The 17,518-nt window shown below is 39.6% G+C and overlaps 1 protein-coding gene across 1 annotated transcript in view; it reads left to right on the forward strand.

Annotated features, from left to right (window-relative positions):
- FANCD2 (Fanconi anemia, complementation group D2) overlaps positions 1 to 17,518 on the forward strand; it is a 113,022-nt gene that overhangs the window by 48,901 nt on the left and 46,603 nt on the right. The window contains exons 18-28 of the mRNA XM_006887699.1: positions 2,653 to 2,762; positions 4,701 to 4,758; positions 6,277 to 6,396; positions 8,961 to 9,034; positions 9,312 to 9,458; positions 10,352 to 10,452; positions 10,817 to 10,932; positions 13,317 to 13,425; positions 14,511 to 14,621; positions 15,099 to 15,211; positions 16,226 to 16,372. Of these exons, the coding sequence (XP_006887761.1) occupies positions 2,653 to 2,762; positions 4,701 to 4,758; positions 6,277 to 6,396; positions 8,961 to 9,034; positions 9,312 to 9,458; positions 10,352 to 10,452; positions 10,817 to 10,932; positions 13,317 to 13,425; positions 14,511 to 14,621; positions 15,099 to 15,211; positions 16,226 to 16,372 (1,206 nt within the window). The remainder of the gene's footprint in view (positions 1 to 2,652; positions 2,763 to 4,700; positions 4,759 to 6,276; positions 6,397 to 8,960; positions 9,035 to 9,311; positions 9,459 to 10,351; positions 10,453 to 10,816; positions 10,933 to 13,316; positions 13,426 to 14,510; positions 14,622 to 15,098; positions 15,212 to 16,225; positions 16,373 to 17,518) is intronic.

Consider the following 17,518-nt stretch of genomic DNA (forward strand, 5'->3'; position numbering starts at 1 on the left):
TCTTGCTGAGTCTTTAGGGTTTTCTAAGTATACTATCATGTCATCAGCATAGAGGGATAATTTTACCTCCTCGTTGCCTATTTGGATACCTTTTGTTCCCTTCTCTTGTCTTATTGCTATTGCTAAGACTTCCAAAACAATATTGAATAAAAGAGGTGATAGTGGGCATCCTTGCCTGGAGGAACCAAAATTTGACCTTGAGTCTGTCCCTCCTGAATTTCAAAACCATCTCAGGAACAGGTTTGAGGCCTTGAACACTAATGAATGAAGACCAAATGAGCTTTGGGATGATAAATAAAATATCATCTAGGAAGAATGCAAAAGGTCATTACAAAGACAGGAGGAAGAAAATTGGATGTCAGAAGAAACTCTGAATATTGTACTAGAGCACAGAGATGTAAAAGCAAAGGGAAGAAAACAAGATATTAAAGAGTTGAACAGAAGATTCCAAAGGGCAGCGCAGAAAGAAAGTATTACAATGAAATATGCAAAGACCTGGAGTCAGAAAATCAAAGGGGCCAAACTCGCTTAGTACTTCTTAAGCTGAAGGAACTGAAGAACAAATTCAAGCCTTGAGTTGCAATACTTAAGGATAATTGGAGCAGAATATTAAATTATCCAAGAAGCATTAAAAGAAGATGGAAAGAATATACAGAGTCATTGTACCAAAAGGAGTTGGTGGGCACAGAAGAATTTCATGAAATAATGTGTTAGCAAGAGCCTGTGGTAATGAAGAAGTTCAAGCTGCTCTGAAAGAATTGACAAAAAACAAGGCCCCAGGAACTGACTGCATACCAATTGACCTTTTTCAACAAACAGACATTGCCCTGAATGTGTTCACCAACTTGTGCCAAGAAATCTGGAGAACAGCCACCTAGCCAACTGACTGGAAGAGATCTATATTTGTTCCCACTCCAAAGAAAGGTGACCCAACACAGTGCAGAAATGATCAAACAATATCATTGATTCCACATGCAAGCAAGATTCTGCTGAAGATTATCCAAAAACGTCTAGAAGAGTACATCAGTGTAGAACTGCCTGAAGTACACGCTGGGTTTAGAAGAGGCTGTGGTACCCTAGTACATTATTGCTAATGTTAGATGGATCTTGGCTAAAAGCAGAGAATACCAGAAGAAGGTCCATCTGCGTTTCATTGATTATGCAGAGGCATTTGACTGTGTGGATCACAACAAACTGTCACTGACTCTGAGAAGAATGAGAATCTCAGAACACTCGATTGTGCTTATGCGAAGCCTATACTTGGACCAGGAGGTGGTTGTCAGAACAGAGCAAGGGAACACTGCATGGTTCAAAATTGGGAAGCGTGTATGCCAGAGATTTGTCCTATCTCCATACCTTTCCAATCTATATGTGAAACATTATCTGGGAGTCTAGGCTCTGAAGAGAAATGTGGCATTAGGATTGCAGGTAGATTCATCAACAATCTACATTATGCAGATAACACAGCCCTGCTTGCTGAAACTGAGGAGGACCTGAAATGCTTGCTGCAAGGACTACCCCCTTTAGTACGGATTGAAGCTCAACATCTAGAAAACAAAGATTCTTAACACTGGCTGATTGGTAGCATCATGATAGATGGTGAATAGATTGAGATTGTTGACAGCTTTAGTTTGCTTGGCTCCACAGTCAACACTCTTGGTACCAGCAGCCAGGAAATTAAAAGACGAATTGCATTGGGAAAGTCTGCTGTCAGAGACCTCTCCAAAGTACTGAAGAGCAACAGTGTCAGTCTCCAGCTGCTCCACAGAAGGATGGGCCATCTCCTCACATGCAATTAACTAATCCAGGCCATAGTCAGCACTTACTTGCTATGCATCAGAAAGCTGGACAATGATTAGGGATGATAGAAGGAGAAGTGATGCCTTTGAGCTGTGGTGCTGGAGAAGAGTATTGAACACACTATGTACTGATAGGAGAACAAACAAGTTCATTCTGAAGAGTATGAAGCCAGGCTTCTCTTTGGAGGCAAGGATTCTGAAGCTTCATCTGACATACTTTGTTCATGTTTCAAGGTGAGGCCAGTCTTTGGAGAGGGACGTCATTCTTGGGAGAGCACAAGAGAGGAAGACTCTTGATGAGATGTATTGATTCAGTCACTGGGGTAATGGGGATAGGTGTGTCAGAGACAATAAGATTGACACAGGATAGAGTGTTGCTATGAGTCCCAGGAGACCCGACAGCGCATGGTAGCAACAACATCACTATTACAGGGAGCTCTGGTGGCCTAGTGACAAGGGGCTGTGCTGCAATCCCAAAGACATGTGGTTTGGTACCACCAGCTGCTCCGCAGAAAGATGGACCATCTCCTTGCATGCAATTAACTACCTCCGAAAACCCACTGGAGGGTCTATTCCAACTCTACACAACAGCAGCAATTATTATAATAATAATAGCTATTACCAAGTGTTTTCGATCAGTGTACTAGGAATTTTTTTTTAATTTGTCTCTGATTCTCACAACTACCTTGCATATGTTACAGGAGAGAAAATTAAGACTGAGATGAAATAGCTTGGTGAATGGCACGCAGTGACTGTGAATGCCCTTCCTGTTGTAGAATTTTATTGTTCCAATATCCATAGGATTTTACTGTATCACTCTAGCATCTTCATCTTTCTCTGTCATTCTCTGCAGGATGATATGCATCTGGTGATAAGGAAGCAGCTGTCTAGCACAGTATTGAGATACAAATTTATCGGAATTATTGGTGCTGTCACCATGGCTGGTGTCATGGCAGCAAACAGGTAAGATCTAAAATTCTTCACCTCCAGGTCAGATAATCAAATCACAAACTTGAAGTGTTAAATTGCATGTGATGGTGTTGAGTATCGTCACGTTGGAACCAACTCACAGCTGACCCTCCAGCAGGTTTTCAGAGGCAGTAAATCACACAGGAAGAGACAGCCATCGTTCTTCCATGGAGCCGCAGGGAATTCAAGCCTCATACTTTTAGTTTGACAGCATAATTCCTTGCCATTTGGCCACCAGAACTCCCTTTATAATGCATAGACAGCATTGTTATTTCGAGAAAATTACAACCATAATAAATCAGCAAACTATACTCTTTTTGTCATGTGTAATCATTGTCATTACTGACTGATTACCAAAAGACTGAGTTCTAGAACTGTTCCACAAAAGGGGAATCCTGGTCCTTCTGGGATGTACTTTTCTACCACTTCTCGTATCTTGGGCACTAAACCGGACAGGCTTTCCTAATGCTGTGTTACTCTTAGCTGGGATGTCTCATTTGGTGCAAATCTTCCTTGTGGATTTTTACCCCTGCTAATGCAGTGGTAAAGCAGCTTGGCTCCTAACCAGAAGTCAGCAGTTCAAACCTACCAGCCTCACTGTTCCATGGGAGAACAATGTGATGTCAGCTTCCTTATAATTTATAGCCTTGGAAATCAGTTCCTCATTCTCAGTGAGTCAGAATGGATGTGTCATCAATGGAGTTGATTGATTTGTGATACTTTATTTTTAATTGTGTAAAATGATATATGCTAAATGTCTTTCTACCATCCTTTCATGAGACAAATTTATCATTTAGGAAGGCATCAGATTTGGGGCTTGGTAAAATATTGCTATTGCCATTTCAGTGCTGGGTAAGTTCCCTCAGGAATCCCTGAGGCCTCAGGAAACGTCTTTCAAATCATCCACTACTGTCAAGTCAGTCTCAACTTATAGTGACGTTGCATTGGATTTCCCAGGTTGTAAATTCTTTTTTTCTTTTAAATGAAAAATGTTTTTTATATAAATTTTTTAAATTTTATTATTTTATGTCCATCTTTTCTCTTGTAGCTACTGGTAGAATTGAACTACCAGAGACACACAGCCTTCATTCTAAAAGCTTAGAACAATGCCTAGCACATAATAAGCAGTGAATAAGTATGGACACTTACTATTACTGATTTGTTGTTGTTTGCCATCAAGTTGGAATTCACTCATAGCTGACTCTTCAGTGGGTTTTCAGAGGCAGTAAATCACATGGGAGGAGAGCTGCTCCTTCATTGGAGCAGCTGGTAGATTTGAACCATGTGCTTTTGGGATTTCAATGCAGGTTTTTTTACCTCGAGGTCACCAGAGCTAAATTACTGATTTAGTGTGCTATTAAATATAACTCTCATTTATTCAAACCTGCATTTTGATGGGTTTGGGGTTTTTTTTTCCAAACCTACCTTAGGCCTGGTTTTAATTGTATTTGGTCAAACATTCTTCTAAGTGGAATAGCACTGGTCTGTCCATTTGCTGTACAGAGGTAACTTGTGGTTGCTATGATGCTAAACACTGACACTGATGTGTCAGATGTGATAATGGTTACCCATGGTGGACAGTGTTTGGTTGGAGCTACACAATTAAAACAAGCTTGGAAGCAGGAGTGGCATCCACTTCAGAAATAGCATGCCTCCAGAAACTCTATGAACTTGGAGAAATGATGAAAATTACACAAGTGTTCAGGTCTTTTTTTATAGGGTCATATGAGTCATCTACAACTCAAGGGTACTTAACATTTTGGGTGCTTTCAATAAATAGTACTTTGTACCTTCTTGTAATTTCATGTCCATCTCTAGCCATTTCCCCACTACTACCCCCTTACTTCCTCTTGGAAGCCAAAAAACCAGGATTCTTAGACTTACGACTAAATACTGTAAAATAGTGAGACTCAAACTCTTTATATTTTGAAGTGGCTCTTCCAGTGTGACCCAGAAGGAAGCAAAACTAAGCAGTGAGGATTGCACTCAGGTGAGTTCTTATGATCTGGTTGAGTATGCCTACAGGGAACTAAGGAACTGCTTCCCATCACAGACAGTGCACAAGAAGAGTACTGGTTTCTAAAAAATAACAGTTGCTTTTTTTTTTTTAGTCTGTTATATATATTTCTGTATCTCTCTAATAACCCTAGGAAAAGTACAGATGTCTAGAGAGAAAATTGGTGGGCTATGTTTAAAGAGTAGCTTGGCCAGATCACATGGCAATTAAGTGTAATTGGAGCTAGAAAACGGAAGATCTTGAGTGTTGAGCAAGACATTTTTATTCCATTCTTCAGTCAGTGTAGTCATCAAAAGTTTCTTAACATGAAAATGACATATTAAAACTTTGCTTTAGGAAAATTATATTGACTGTCTGTGGTGATGACTAGGAAATGGAGGAAGCTAGAAAAGGGCATTTTAGTGAGGAGGCCAAGGAAATCTTGGATAAGAAGTAAAAGCAGGGCAACAAACAGCAAATGCTGGCAGGGTGGTAGATGGGGACTCTTATTCACTGCTGGTGGGAGTGTAAAATGGAATAGCCACTATGAAAGGCAGTCTGGTGCTTTCTCAAAAAGTTGGAAACAGAAATATGATTTGACTCAGCAGTTCTACTACTGGGAATATACCCTAACGAAATCAGAGCCGCAACTCAAACAGATGGATGCATGCACACCCATGTTTCTTACTGCCTTATTCACAGTAGCAAAGAAATGGAAGCAACCCAAGTGCCCATAAATAAACAAATGGATGGGAAAACTGTGGTACATTCACACAGTGGAATATTATGTAGCACTGAAAAATAATGAATTCATAGAACATTATACAACATGGCGGAGCCTGGAGGATTTATAAATATCTCAGTCACAAGGACAAATACTGCATAACACGGCTATTATAAAATAGGACACCTGGATGAGTTGGAGGGAGAATATTCAAGGGTGGATAGATAATGAATTGGAACAGATAAGGGGAGGAACTATCTGAAAGGAATATATGATTAGGCATTATATGTATAACAACTATCTGGAACAAGTGAGTGGTACATTGCAAAGTGGACTCTAGGGGAGGGAGGGGGAGGAAAATGTGCCATAATCAATGAAAAAAAGAAGTAAAAAGCATTACCAGTGCCCTTGGAAAAGAAAGCCTTACTACCAAATGGGGTAAATGGAGTTTAGGGAGAGTTGACAGCTGTTAGAGAGGAAAAGCCTGACGTCATAGTTGCCAGCAGTCAAGAAAAATAATTTTATTTGGCACAGTGGGTAAAAAAGGAAGTAACAGGGACTAGCAGAAACAAGAGCCTGCAGTCAGCATAATTATCCCTTTCGTAGGGCCTTTATATGGGAAGCTTAAGCGTGGCCTGAGCCATTTCCTAGGTGGCTTTAAACTTATGTCACACTTGATATGCAGGTGAGTTGCATGTCCTGCTAACTAGGTACAGGCTTTTCTAGCACACGCTTTTCTCCTTAACACAGCTCAAGGACTGAGTAGGTTTTCTCTCCGGCTGCCACAGGTCACCTCCTTGCTGCAGCTGGTTCACTCCTGCTGTGAGCAGTCTCCTCAGGCCTCCACACTTTATTTTGATGAATTTGCCAACCTGATCCAAGGAGGAAAACTGGATCCAAAAACCCTGGTAGGTCACATCTCTCCACTTAAAGACCTGATGCCTAAAGGGCTGCTTTAGTACTCACTCTGCAAGCCTTTTCTCAGCTGTTGTGTGAAAATAGAGGGACTGAGTAACAGCAGGGCCTCAAATCTCACTTCAGCCAGTTCCCCAAGGTAGAGCCGTCCCCACATCCACAGCACAACCAACTCCTGTGAAGTTAGACGTGTCCCACAAGTCTCCACACCCTTGTCCCTCCTTGGGCTCTCACTGCTCTGCCCAGGGGTCTGCTGATATGTTGCAGTGGTCAAACAGAACTCATAGATTAGAAATTAACAGATTATAATTAAGATTGAAAACAGGATACAAGTCAGGGCAGCTTGTCAAGCCTACTCTGCCCTGAGACTACAGCTCTAAGTGTCACAAAGCTCTTGTCAATGATGATGTCTAACACTCAGAGGAGGTCCCAGCTCTGGCTCTGTGGGCAGTGTCCCCAGTCAGCTCTGCCTCATGCTGGCTTCTGGTTCACCGCTGCTGCTGCTTCTCTGGTGTCTTGATCCATCTTTCTAAGGAAGCTCTCTGGCCAGGAGCCTGAGAGTTCTGTTTGATGATGCTTTCTTCCTGGGAGTGAAGGTTAAACCAGTGGGGTGGCAAGATGGACCAATCCCATCATCAGTAGTCCATGTACCTTGTTTGCATGTTCTAATGCAAACAATGATTCACATCATTAGAGTTGTCCCATTGTGAAAACTCCATTTACAATACAGGTTGTTATAGATTTAATTGTATATTCCCCACCCACCTCACTTGTTATTTCCCATTGGCCCTGTGAACAACAGATCTGAACCTGGCCCTATCCTGTAACCTCCTTATCCCTGATAAACACTCATTGCTGAACCCATTGCTACAGTTACAGTGTCAGTCCATTTGATGTTGGAGTCTTCCTCTCTCTCTCCCTGAACCTCCACTTTTCAAAGCATGATGTCTTTTTTCCCAAAGACTGACTCCTCCTAACAAGATGCCCAAAGTATATGAGACGAAGTTTCATCATCCTTACTTCTAAGGAGCACCCTGGCTGCACTTTTTCCCGTACATATTTGTTGGTTCTTTTGGCAGTCCATTAAATGTTCATTACTCCTCCCCAACAAAGATATTCATGATTCTTGTCATCCTTATTCATTTGGATATCAACTTTCAGATGTATAAGAAGTTATTGAAAAGACCATGACTTGAATCATCACACCTTAATCTTTAAATGGGCATGGCTGTTCTTCAGCCCCATGGAGAGGTCTTAAATAGTAGATTTACCTAATCCAACACTTTCTTTTTTTTTCCCCATACTAATTTATTTTATTTGATTGCTGGTGGCAAGGAATTGTGGATCCAAGTCAGATCAAATTGTTAACGTCTCCAAGCTTCTCTTCATCTTTAGTGATGTTCCCTGTTAGCACAGTGCTTTTTGTTTTCTTGATATTTAGGTGAGTTAAGCCATACTGACGGCAATATAGTATTTACATGATGCAGATGATACAACCTTGTTTGAGGAAAGTAAGGAGGACTTGAAACTTTCACTTCCCTAAAGCCAGGTGCCCTGAATTTGGGCTCCTATCCTCTTCAACTATGAGACAACTCATTCTCTTTTATGGTGGTTTTTGTTCTTGTTTTTGTGTTTTGTTTTTAAACTGTTGATTTTTTTTTTTAATTTATTATTTTGTTTGTGTGTGTGTGTACCGTCATATTGGATCTGACTGGTACAGGAAGAGATGGCCCCTCCTTCTCCGGCAGAGAATCTGGTGGATTCAAACAGCATATCCCTGTGATTGCAGTGCAGCTTCTTGCCACTAGGCCATCAGACCTCCCTGTTTTGTTTTTTTAATAAAATGTACCTCTTATTCTGGGCTGTTGTCATGTATATCACCAGTCATATATTCCTTTTAGACCATTCTTTCCTTCATCTGTTCCAATGCAGTGTTCATTATCTCTCCACTCCTATCCTATTCTTCACCAAACCCCTGTGTCAGACTTGGTTTATAACAGTGGTACTATTCAGTATTTGTCCTTTTGTGACTGAGATATTTCACTCTGCATGATGTGCCCCAGGGTTCTCCATGTTATGTTACGTAACTTTTATGTATTCATTGTTTTTCGTTGCTTCGTAATACTCCGTTATGTGAATATACCCTCATCTTTCTATCCATTTGTTGATGGGCTCATTCCTCTTTGTTAAAGCTACCTACTGGTGGTGGGTTTTGTTCTAATTACAGTAGATGATTAAGACAGGAACCATTCTTCAAGCACTTCCAGATTCTAGTTGGGAAGCCTGTGCCCTCCCTCAGGGCACGCCTCTGAGCCTCTTTCCCATAATAACTAATGATAATGAAGAAGTTGGTGATGATGCAGAGAACCACTATGTGAAAAAAGCTCTTTTCATGCAATGTCTTGCTTCTCCTTTGTGATTATAAAGTATTCATTCTCCTTATCTCCTTTTTCAGACATGAGGAGACTGAGAAAAGTAAAAATAATCTTTCTAGGAACTCACAGCAATCCATTGTGGCTATGTCTATGTTGCTCTTTTTCTTTTTTGCCTCCTAAAGGAATGGGCTGGACAGACCATCCTTAGCAATTTCCAAGATGCCTTTGTGGTAGACCTCTGTGCCATTCCAGAAGGGTAAGTGCCATTCACCCACTGACCGGACTGGACTTGTATACACATTCCTCAGTGATTGCAGTAGCTAGTGTCTGCTTTTAATGCCCTGACTGTGACCACAGTCCAGTCCACTGAGTCACCCCTCCCTTCTCTGTCGCCTCGGCATCCCCAGGTCCAGGATTGCTGATACCCCACTTTTTCTCTCAAGCACCTTACCTTAATTCTCATCATAGTAAGTGGAAATGGTTTATTGTGTTTCTTGCTCAGTTGGGGATGTGGTTCTGGGTTCTTTCTACAGTGACTATCAGTTTCCTGTGAAAGCTCTCTACGGACTGGAAGAATACAGCAGTCAGGATGGAATTGCCATTAACCTGCTGCCACTGTTGTTCTCTCAGGACTTTGCAGAAGATGGGAGTAGGATGACTTCACACAAATCAGGCCAAAAGTCAGTGCTGTTTTTCTTTGCTAAAACCTTGCCATTTTCAGTGTCACAGGGACTCCCACAGTTCCCTTGGCTTCTTGGGTAGCTTTGTTATCCTGAACAGACTATCTGGAGAGGTTAGAGAGAATGGTAGATTCCTCATTTTTGTTTGAAGCCTAAGGTTAGAATTTATACCGCCTCATGACAGCCCACAAACCTTCTAAGTCTATTACCTTTCTGTCCTTTATCCATCGCCTTCTCTTACTCTCTCTCCTGTAGACATCCTGGCTACCTCTCATTTTTCTGACTTAGAATGTGGATACCTACCCTACCTGCCCACTGTCTCCCTCCATTTCAGTTCATGATGTATTTGTTTCTGTTGTCTCTTATTTTTCTTTTTTTTTCCTTTCAAATTGTCATTTGAGTAGAAGTTAACAACACATACTGTATTTTCATTCAACTATGCATGCAAATTTTGTGACTTTAATTATGATACGATACCTCCAACACAGTTGTTCTTTTCCCACTTGTTCTTTTTCTTCAGTGGAAATTCTGATAGTACGGTCAATAGGATGTTGCATTTCAAACCCTAAGGCAGTGCTGAATCCTTCAATGATAGAGCTTGAAAGTGGTGGGCCCCCTCCTCCTGTGCCATTAGAAACCTCAGAAAACCCACTGGAGAGTGAGCAATGAGTTCATGCCAACTTGACAATAATGAGTTCTGAGTATTTCTTTAGTAGTGTTTTGCTGTTCATCTCATTATTTTATAGTCTTGTCTTTTACCCATCTCTTTTCTAATTTTTTTCCTCCCCTTCCATTTGTTCTTAAAAGTAGATCATTTGTTTGGGGCTATACTCTAAATTGGACTTCTGGGAACAAAATAACTAACATGTCTGAAATGGACTCCTCTTTCCTAGATTGCTCTCTCCATTGTGCCTGGCTTCCTACTTCCGATTACTGAGACTGTGCATTGAGAGACAACATGACGGGAACTTGGAGGAGATTGATGGCTTACTAGGTATAAGATGAAGTCCTCAGATCTTCCTTCTTTTAACCTTTCTTTCACAGGAATGGGCAAGCCCGTCCATAGTTCCTGAGTTTGCTAATTGCACAGAGTTGTCTAGCAGCAGTAATAGAATTCCAAAGGCAAAACAGTGTGAACAGCATCCTTCATACTAACAAATCAATACCTATTACTATAGTTTTATGTCATTTCCTAGTCCTTGTTTTTATAAATTAGAGAGACTACTTAATTACATTTGTGACTACTGCATAAATAGGGGAGTATTTTTGAGTCAAAGTAGCAAAGAGGGTTAGCTCTAGGGGCAGCATCCAAGGACTTGCATTAAAGGGAGTTGGCAATGTTTATCCTTCTCTTTCAGACTGTCCTGTATTCCTCACTGACCTGGAACTTGGAGAGAAGCTGGAGTCCATGTCTGTTAGAAAGCATGAGTTCATATGTTCACTTATATTTCTTACTCTCAACTGGCTCCGAGAGGTAAATAGAGTTATTGGAACATTTCTGTAGTTTCTTTTGAAAATCATTTTCTTGGTTCATCTTTAAAAATTCCCCCTAGGCTAACGTGTGTGCTTCTCCAGCTATTATATCCCACAACTTCGATAGTACTTGTTTGTAGCCAACAAAACTAAAAACAACTTAGAATTCACTTACTATTTACTCCTCCAAAGCCTTTCTTTGTTTATTGCCTTATTCAAAAACCTTACAATTTCTCCATTGTGAGAATCCTGCTTGTCTTAGTATAGATATATGCTGTCACTATTTGTTCACATGAATTAATTAATTTGGTCCTCTCAATTATATAATGAAATATGTAAGACATGGAATTTCAGGGATAGAATTCAAAGCTACTAAAATTTATCAGACATGTTATTGTGTCATATGCTGTGCTGATTTTTCATTTATGCTATTTAGTTGATTGTTGTTGTTGTTAAGTGCCATCAAGTCATAGACAACTCATAGCAACCCTATGAACGATATTTAGTTGATACAACTACTATATTACCACTTTCTTGTTGAAAAAAGTAAAAGCTCACTCAAATTCCTTACTGATGATGTTGTAAGGAGTAACTTATTATGTGCCATTGAATTGAAACCGACTCATGGCTTCCCCTCTAGCAGATTTTCAGAGACTATATATTCAGATGGGAGAAGGCCTGTCTTTCTCTCACAGTACAGCTGGTGATTTGAACTGCCTGCTCTTGAGTTGGCCGTGCAACTCTTATCCATCAACTCACCCACTGAATCCACCATAAATTATCCCTAATGTATCACAGTGTTTTTGTCTATAAAACTCGTGTCCATGCACACCCATGTTTGTTGCGGCTTTGTTCACGATAGCAAGGAGTTGGAAACAACCTAAGTGCCCATCAACAAACGAATGGATAGAGAAGCTGTAGTATAGTCACACAATGGAATACTACGCTGCATTGAAAAACAAGGAACTCATGCAATATTATTCAAAATGGGTGACCCTGGAGGACATTATGCTGAATGAAGTATCTCAGTCACAAAAGGACAAATACTGCATGATGCCACTGTTGTAAAACTGGACTGGCATCGGGGTTGGGGGGAAACTGAGAAAGGTGAGTTCAATAATGTATTCTGCATTGAAACAGATGAGGGAGAAAAGTGTTTAAAAGGGATATGTGATTAGGTTATTTTTGTCATGACAGGAGTCCAGAGTGAAGGCTGCCGAGTAGAGTGGACCTGGGAGGAATGATTGTAAAACAATGAAAGAATTTTTCTTTTACTTTTCCAAGAGGGTAGTGTACTGGTGGGGGGGAGGTTAGAAGGGGAGAAAAGTGCAACAATGAATGAATGGAAATCCAAAGTCTCTGTAAATTTTCATTGAAATTAATAATAAATTTAAAAAAAAAAAAAAAAAGGAGGAAAAGAAAACTCGTGTCCAAAAAATGGTATAAACTAATTTAGGAGATGTCTTAAAGAACTCAATACTATGTTGAATCAACATAATTCCTAACAGTCAGCATCTATGAATATTATTTTCATAATTTAACTAATTTTTATTATAATTGACATTTTAATGAAAATTTATAGAGAACTTGGATTTTCATTCATTCCTTGTTGCACATTTTTCTTCCTACCCCCCCACACGCCCCCCTCCCCCCAGTTTGCTTTTCCCTTTGGCAGAAAAGGTCTTTCATTGTTGCACAATTTTTCCCCCTCTGTTTTCATATTTTGCAGGTGTTAATGTTTATGTAATGTCCTCTCAACATAAATTCTTCTCCCCTCCCTCTCTGGTCTGTTTTGCCTTTTCTCATCTGGAAAGTAATGATCTCTATTTTGTATATTAAGAACTGTTGGCTAACAACAAAAAAAATGGAAGTTCAGAAAGTTTGAGATCATAACCAATGTTACTCAGCTAAGTAGCCGAAAAGGACTCATTTACATTTACCAAAATGTATGCTCTTTAGCCACTGTACTATTCTTCCTTTTACCTAATTAGTAGTAAGTGCATCTAGGAATATAAAGGGAACTCTGGTGTCCTAGTGGTAAGAAACTGCACTGTAATCCCAAAGGTACATGGTTCAAATCCACCAGCTGCTCCGTGGGAGAGTGGGCAGTCTCCTCCAATTGATTTGCTGCCTCTGAAAACCTACTACAGTGTCAGCTATGGGTCAGTTCTAACTTGATGGCGTACAGGATTAAGAAGTCAGAGTTCCTGAATATTGACCTTGAGCTTTTTTCTCTACACACCTTGCTGCAAGCACCTTTATTGCAGACAGAACTCACATATCCTGCTGCTGAATGGCATCTTCTTTTCACTCCTCATAAATAGTGCAAGTAACGTTAAGATTCTAACAGTTGAAGATATGAAAATATCATTTGTTCTGTTGCAGATTGTGAATGCTTTCTGCCAGCAAGCTTCACCAGAGATGAAAGGGAAGGTGCTTATGCGGTTAAAGCACATCACAGAACTGCAGACGATTCTGGAAAGGTATTTGGCAGGTAAGGGCAAGCAAGCCCACTAGCATCGTAAACTCAGTGAGAGCTGTTCCCACTCACCTGGGAGGAGTGCTCAACAAAACTAACAAAAGGGAAAAAGAGTATATTCATTTTACTCCCCTTCTTAGCTCCAAGATATCTTGGTGCTTGGTGCTTAGGAAATTAAAAAAAAAAAAAAAAAAAACCCATTAATCGAGCTGTTGTAAAGTTAGTTTTCTTCTTTGGAAGTCAGGCTTCAGTGACCTTTGCCTTTCTGAACACTGTCACGAGCAAGAAGTAAAGATGAAAGGCATCCTAGCACCTTCTATCCGTGAACTAAAGGAGCAGGTGCCTGAGTCTGGGCAAAGTGGAGCCCTACCTTCCATGTCTTCATCGTAATAATTTTATATAGGACAAACTTCTGTGTGACTAAATATTGCTAATGTCTATTTTAAATATCAGTTACTTTTTTGACCTTCTTAGATAGTTTTAATTATTTAAAAAGGTTTTATGTTAATTATTGTTATTAGATGCCATAGAGTCAACCATTACTCATAAGACACCCTGTGAACAACAGATGTGAACCATGCTTTGTCCTGCGCCACACTCATAGTCTCTGATATACTTCATTGTTACATCATATATCAGTCCCTCTTCTTAAGGTCTTTCTCTTTCTCTAACCCTCCCCCTTTCCTGGAAAGATATCCTTTTCCAAGAACTAGCCTTTCCTGGCAACATACCCAAAGTGTGTGAGATGAAGTATCACCACCCTAGAGCCACCCTGGTCACACTCCTTCCAAGACAGACTTGTTTGTTATTTTGGAAGTTAATGGGATATACAATCTTCTTCTCTAACCTCCACAATTCATGTAGATATTCCCATGATAGGGCAAGGTTCCAATCTCTTGTTCATAAGGTCACTGTGAGTCATAGTTGACTTGACAGCACATAACAACACAACAATATACATTGTCTTTAGCTACTTTACTGTGCCCAGTGCAGGTGTTCAGCCATTCCACGGTAACTAGTTCTAGCCTGTTGGATGATTGCCTTCCACGTGGAGTGGAATCTGGTTGTTGTGTAATGATTTCTGCTGCTTCTTGTTTCAGTCACCCAGGACTATGTTCCTCCTTTTGCGAACTTTGACTTGGAAACTTTAGATACAGTACCTCATACCAATACTGCTATTTCTGCAAAATTCAGAACAATAAGAAAGAAAAGTGAGTATGTTCATATTATTCTTTATCTGCACGTGAGCCATGATGAACTAACCCAAGAGGCTGTATGTGCCTGAGCACCAGTACCTGAAGAAATTATATCTCTAAGCCCTTCTTTCAATGGGTATAAATCAGCAACAATTGAGATTATAAAATTATCTCCTAGGGAAAAAAAAGTTCTAGTGATACCATGGTTAAAGCACTTGGCTGCTGATCTAAAGGTCAGCTGTTTGAGTCTACCAGTTGCTCTCTGGAAGAAAGATGGGCAGTTTAGCACTTTAAAGATTTCAGGTCCTGGAAACTAGATGGGGAAGTTTTCCTCTCTCCTGTAGAGTTGTCATTAGTCACAGTCAGCTAGACTGCTGTGCATTTGGCTTGATTTATCTCTAGAAGGACTTCAGCAGGTTATTTTCCTAAAGATTAGTATTTGGCAACATAGTTATTAATTACTTGAGTCTTTTTCTGGTTTTGAAAAATAAGAAGGAGTAAAACGAAAAGCAGATGGCAGCAAAATGTCCTCCTCTGACACACTTTCAAAGGAAGATATATCGGAATGTGACCCTACGCCATTGAGTAGAAGCCAGCTGGAAAAGGTGGGTCCTTGGGAAGGGACACGAGATCCCTCTATGGTAAATAGAGGGCCAGCATCATTCCCTGCACTTTATAGAGGGAAGAATTAAGTACCACAGAGGCAAGTGAGTTCTCCTAATCCTACTGTGACCCTCTCAGTAGCAAAGTGGGATGTAGGTCCTGAGTCCCTAGTTCCCATTATCATTGCTGTGGACTGTACATAGCTTTCTCAAATTATTTTCTCAGGGTTCTTTCCCCTTTTTTTTGGTCCTTGCAGTACTTCTGGATTCCCTGGTTAGCATTTATAAAAATCATAAATTGCAACATAATTTTGTGTTTACTTCTTTTAGCCTTTTCCCCCCACCAGTCTCAGATGATCAGCTCTTCAGTAAATCTGTTGTTGTTGTCATGTGCCGTTGAGTCAATAAATCCAGACAATGTGAAAAGCTTAGCACAGTTTTCTGGTATTTTTTAAATAATAGTTTCCTTTTCCTATAACTATACTATTTGCATTCATTTTTTTTTTCTCAAATTGCCTAAACCACCTTACATTTATTTCTGTTATTTAGCTTCCATTTGGTCCGTGTTTATTTTTGTTGTCAGTTAACCCCAATTTATACCCATATAATAAGAGGGGGAAATGAAGTAAGATTAATTAAAATTTAAAACTAGATGTGAGGACACTTGTGATACACAAAAGTTTATCTCCAAGGTCTCATAACTGATTAAGGAAAGATTTTAAACCAGATTTTTCTGGCTCCTAAATTACTGTTTTTTCCCCCACTATTCTGTAATACTTGTTCATTCATTTTTAAATAGAAACTAACCAGAAATCTCAATATGTGACATATCTTTCTGAATTAAGTTAGAATGCCCATCTCAGTAATATTAAGGGCTCAAGTTAAAAGGAAATTAATAATGTAATAAAAGTGTGACTTTTTGTGTAAAATGGATGCATCTATGAAATTTGGAATCTTATTAGACAGCAGATTTATATAGAAGACTTATTATTTTGGCTGCTGCTTCTTTACCTCCAGGAAGTCACAAAAAAAGATGAGGACAAGACATCTGTGTCACTACAGAATTACAGGGCTTTTTTCCGAGAGCTGGACATTGAGGTTTTCTCTATTCTGCATTGTGGGCTGGTGACTAAATTCATCTTAGATACTGAGATGCACACTGAAGTAAGTAACAGAGCTGGAGTCTCTGAACTTAATCTTCTCTCAGAAAATTTCTCAGTACTGTTTTTATTTCAAAATGAAAAATAAAACACAATGAGACAATTTTGAAGATGGCTTTAAAGTCCTGTATTGAAAAAATAGTCATCCTGGCTATGTAGATGTGGATAAGCCATGACTTCTTATAATGTGTATGACTTTTTATAATATGTTAAGCATTCTAAAAGGCTACACGTGGCCCTTACCTTTAGGTGACTGATGTCAATAATATTTTCTGTTTATGTGTAGTCAGCCTCCTCAGGATTCTGATTGAGACCTTTTCTGTGTTTGCCACTAAGGTACATAGTGGTAACTTACCAGAATATACAACGTGGTGCTTGCCTTTATAGATCATAATATAAGAGAGGAAATAGATGTAGGCAACAGTACACGTTGTGTTGATAGTCTAAGCCAAATACCAGTAAAACTGTAGAGGTGCCCTGGTGGTGTATTAGTTAGAGCACTTGGCTGCTAACCAGAAGGAGCCATCAGCCTCTCTGAAGGACAAAGTTGTGGCATTCTGCTTCCATAGAGATTACATCCTTGTAAACCTTATGGAGCAGTTCTTCTGTGTCCTTGTGTCACTATGAGTCACAGTCAATTGAATGGCCAGGGTTTGGATTTTTTCCTTTGCTCATTTAGGGGAGTAAAGGACTGACTCACAGAAAAGTGACTCTTGCTATAGGATTTCACTAGAGAATAAAATTTCTCCAGGTAAAATAATTGAGAAATAGCATGGAATTTTACCTATAGTTTAAAGAATATAAACTGCTTTATAAAGACTGTCTTTTTGAAGTCTTTCTGCCTCACCTTATTCTTAGGGTTTCTGTAAGTATATTTTGAGTTAATAGGTTAAAGTGAAAGGCCATTTTTGACCCATTTGACTTCTCTAATTGTATATTTGTACAAGAATCCTTACAAGGGTTGGAAAACATTCAAAGATATTAAATGTGAAGGTATTATTTAATAAACACAGAAAAGTGACATTTCTTTGAATTAATAATTTTTAAATTCTAGGTTCCAGTGAATACCACTATCATTCAAATATATGCACCAACAACCAGAGCCAAGGAAGAGGAGATAGAAGATTTTTACCAACTTTTACAATCGGAG

This window comes from Elephantulus edwardii, unplaced genomic scaffold (assembly GCF_000299155.1).
Source record: "Elephantulus edwardii isolate Elephantulus edwardi_28Jun2011 unplaced genomic scaffold, EleEdw1.0 scaffold00060, whole genome shotgun sequence".
Lineage (NCBI taxonomy): Eukaryota > Metazoa > Chordata > Mammalia > Macroscelidea > Macroscelididae > Elephantulus > Elephantulus edwardii.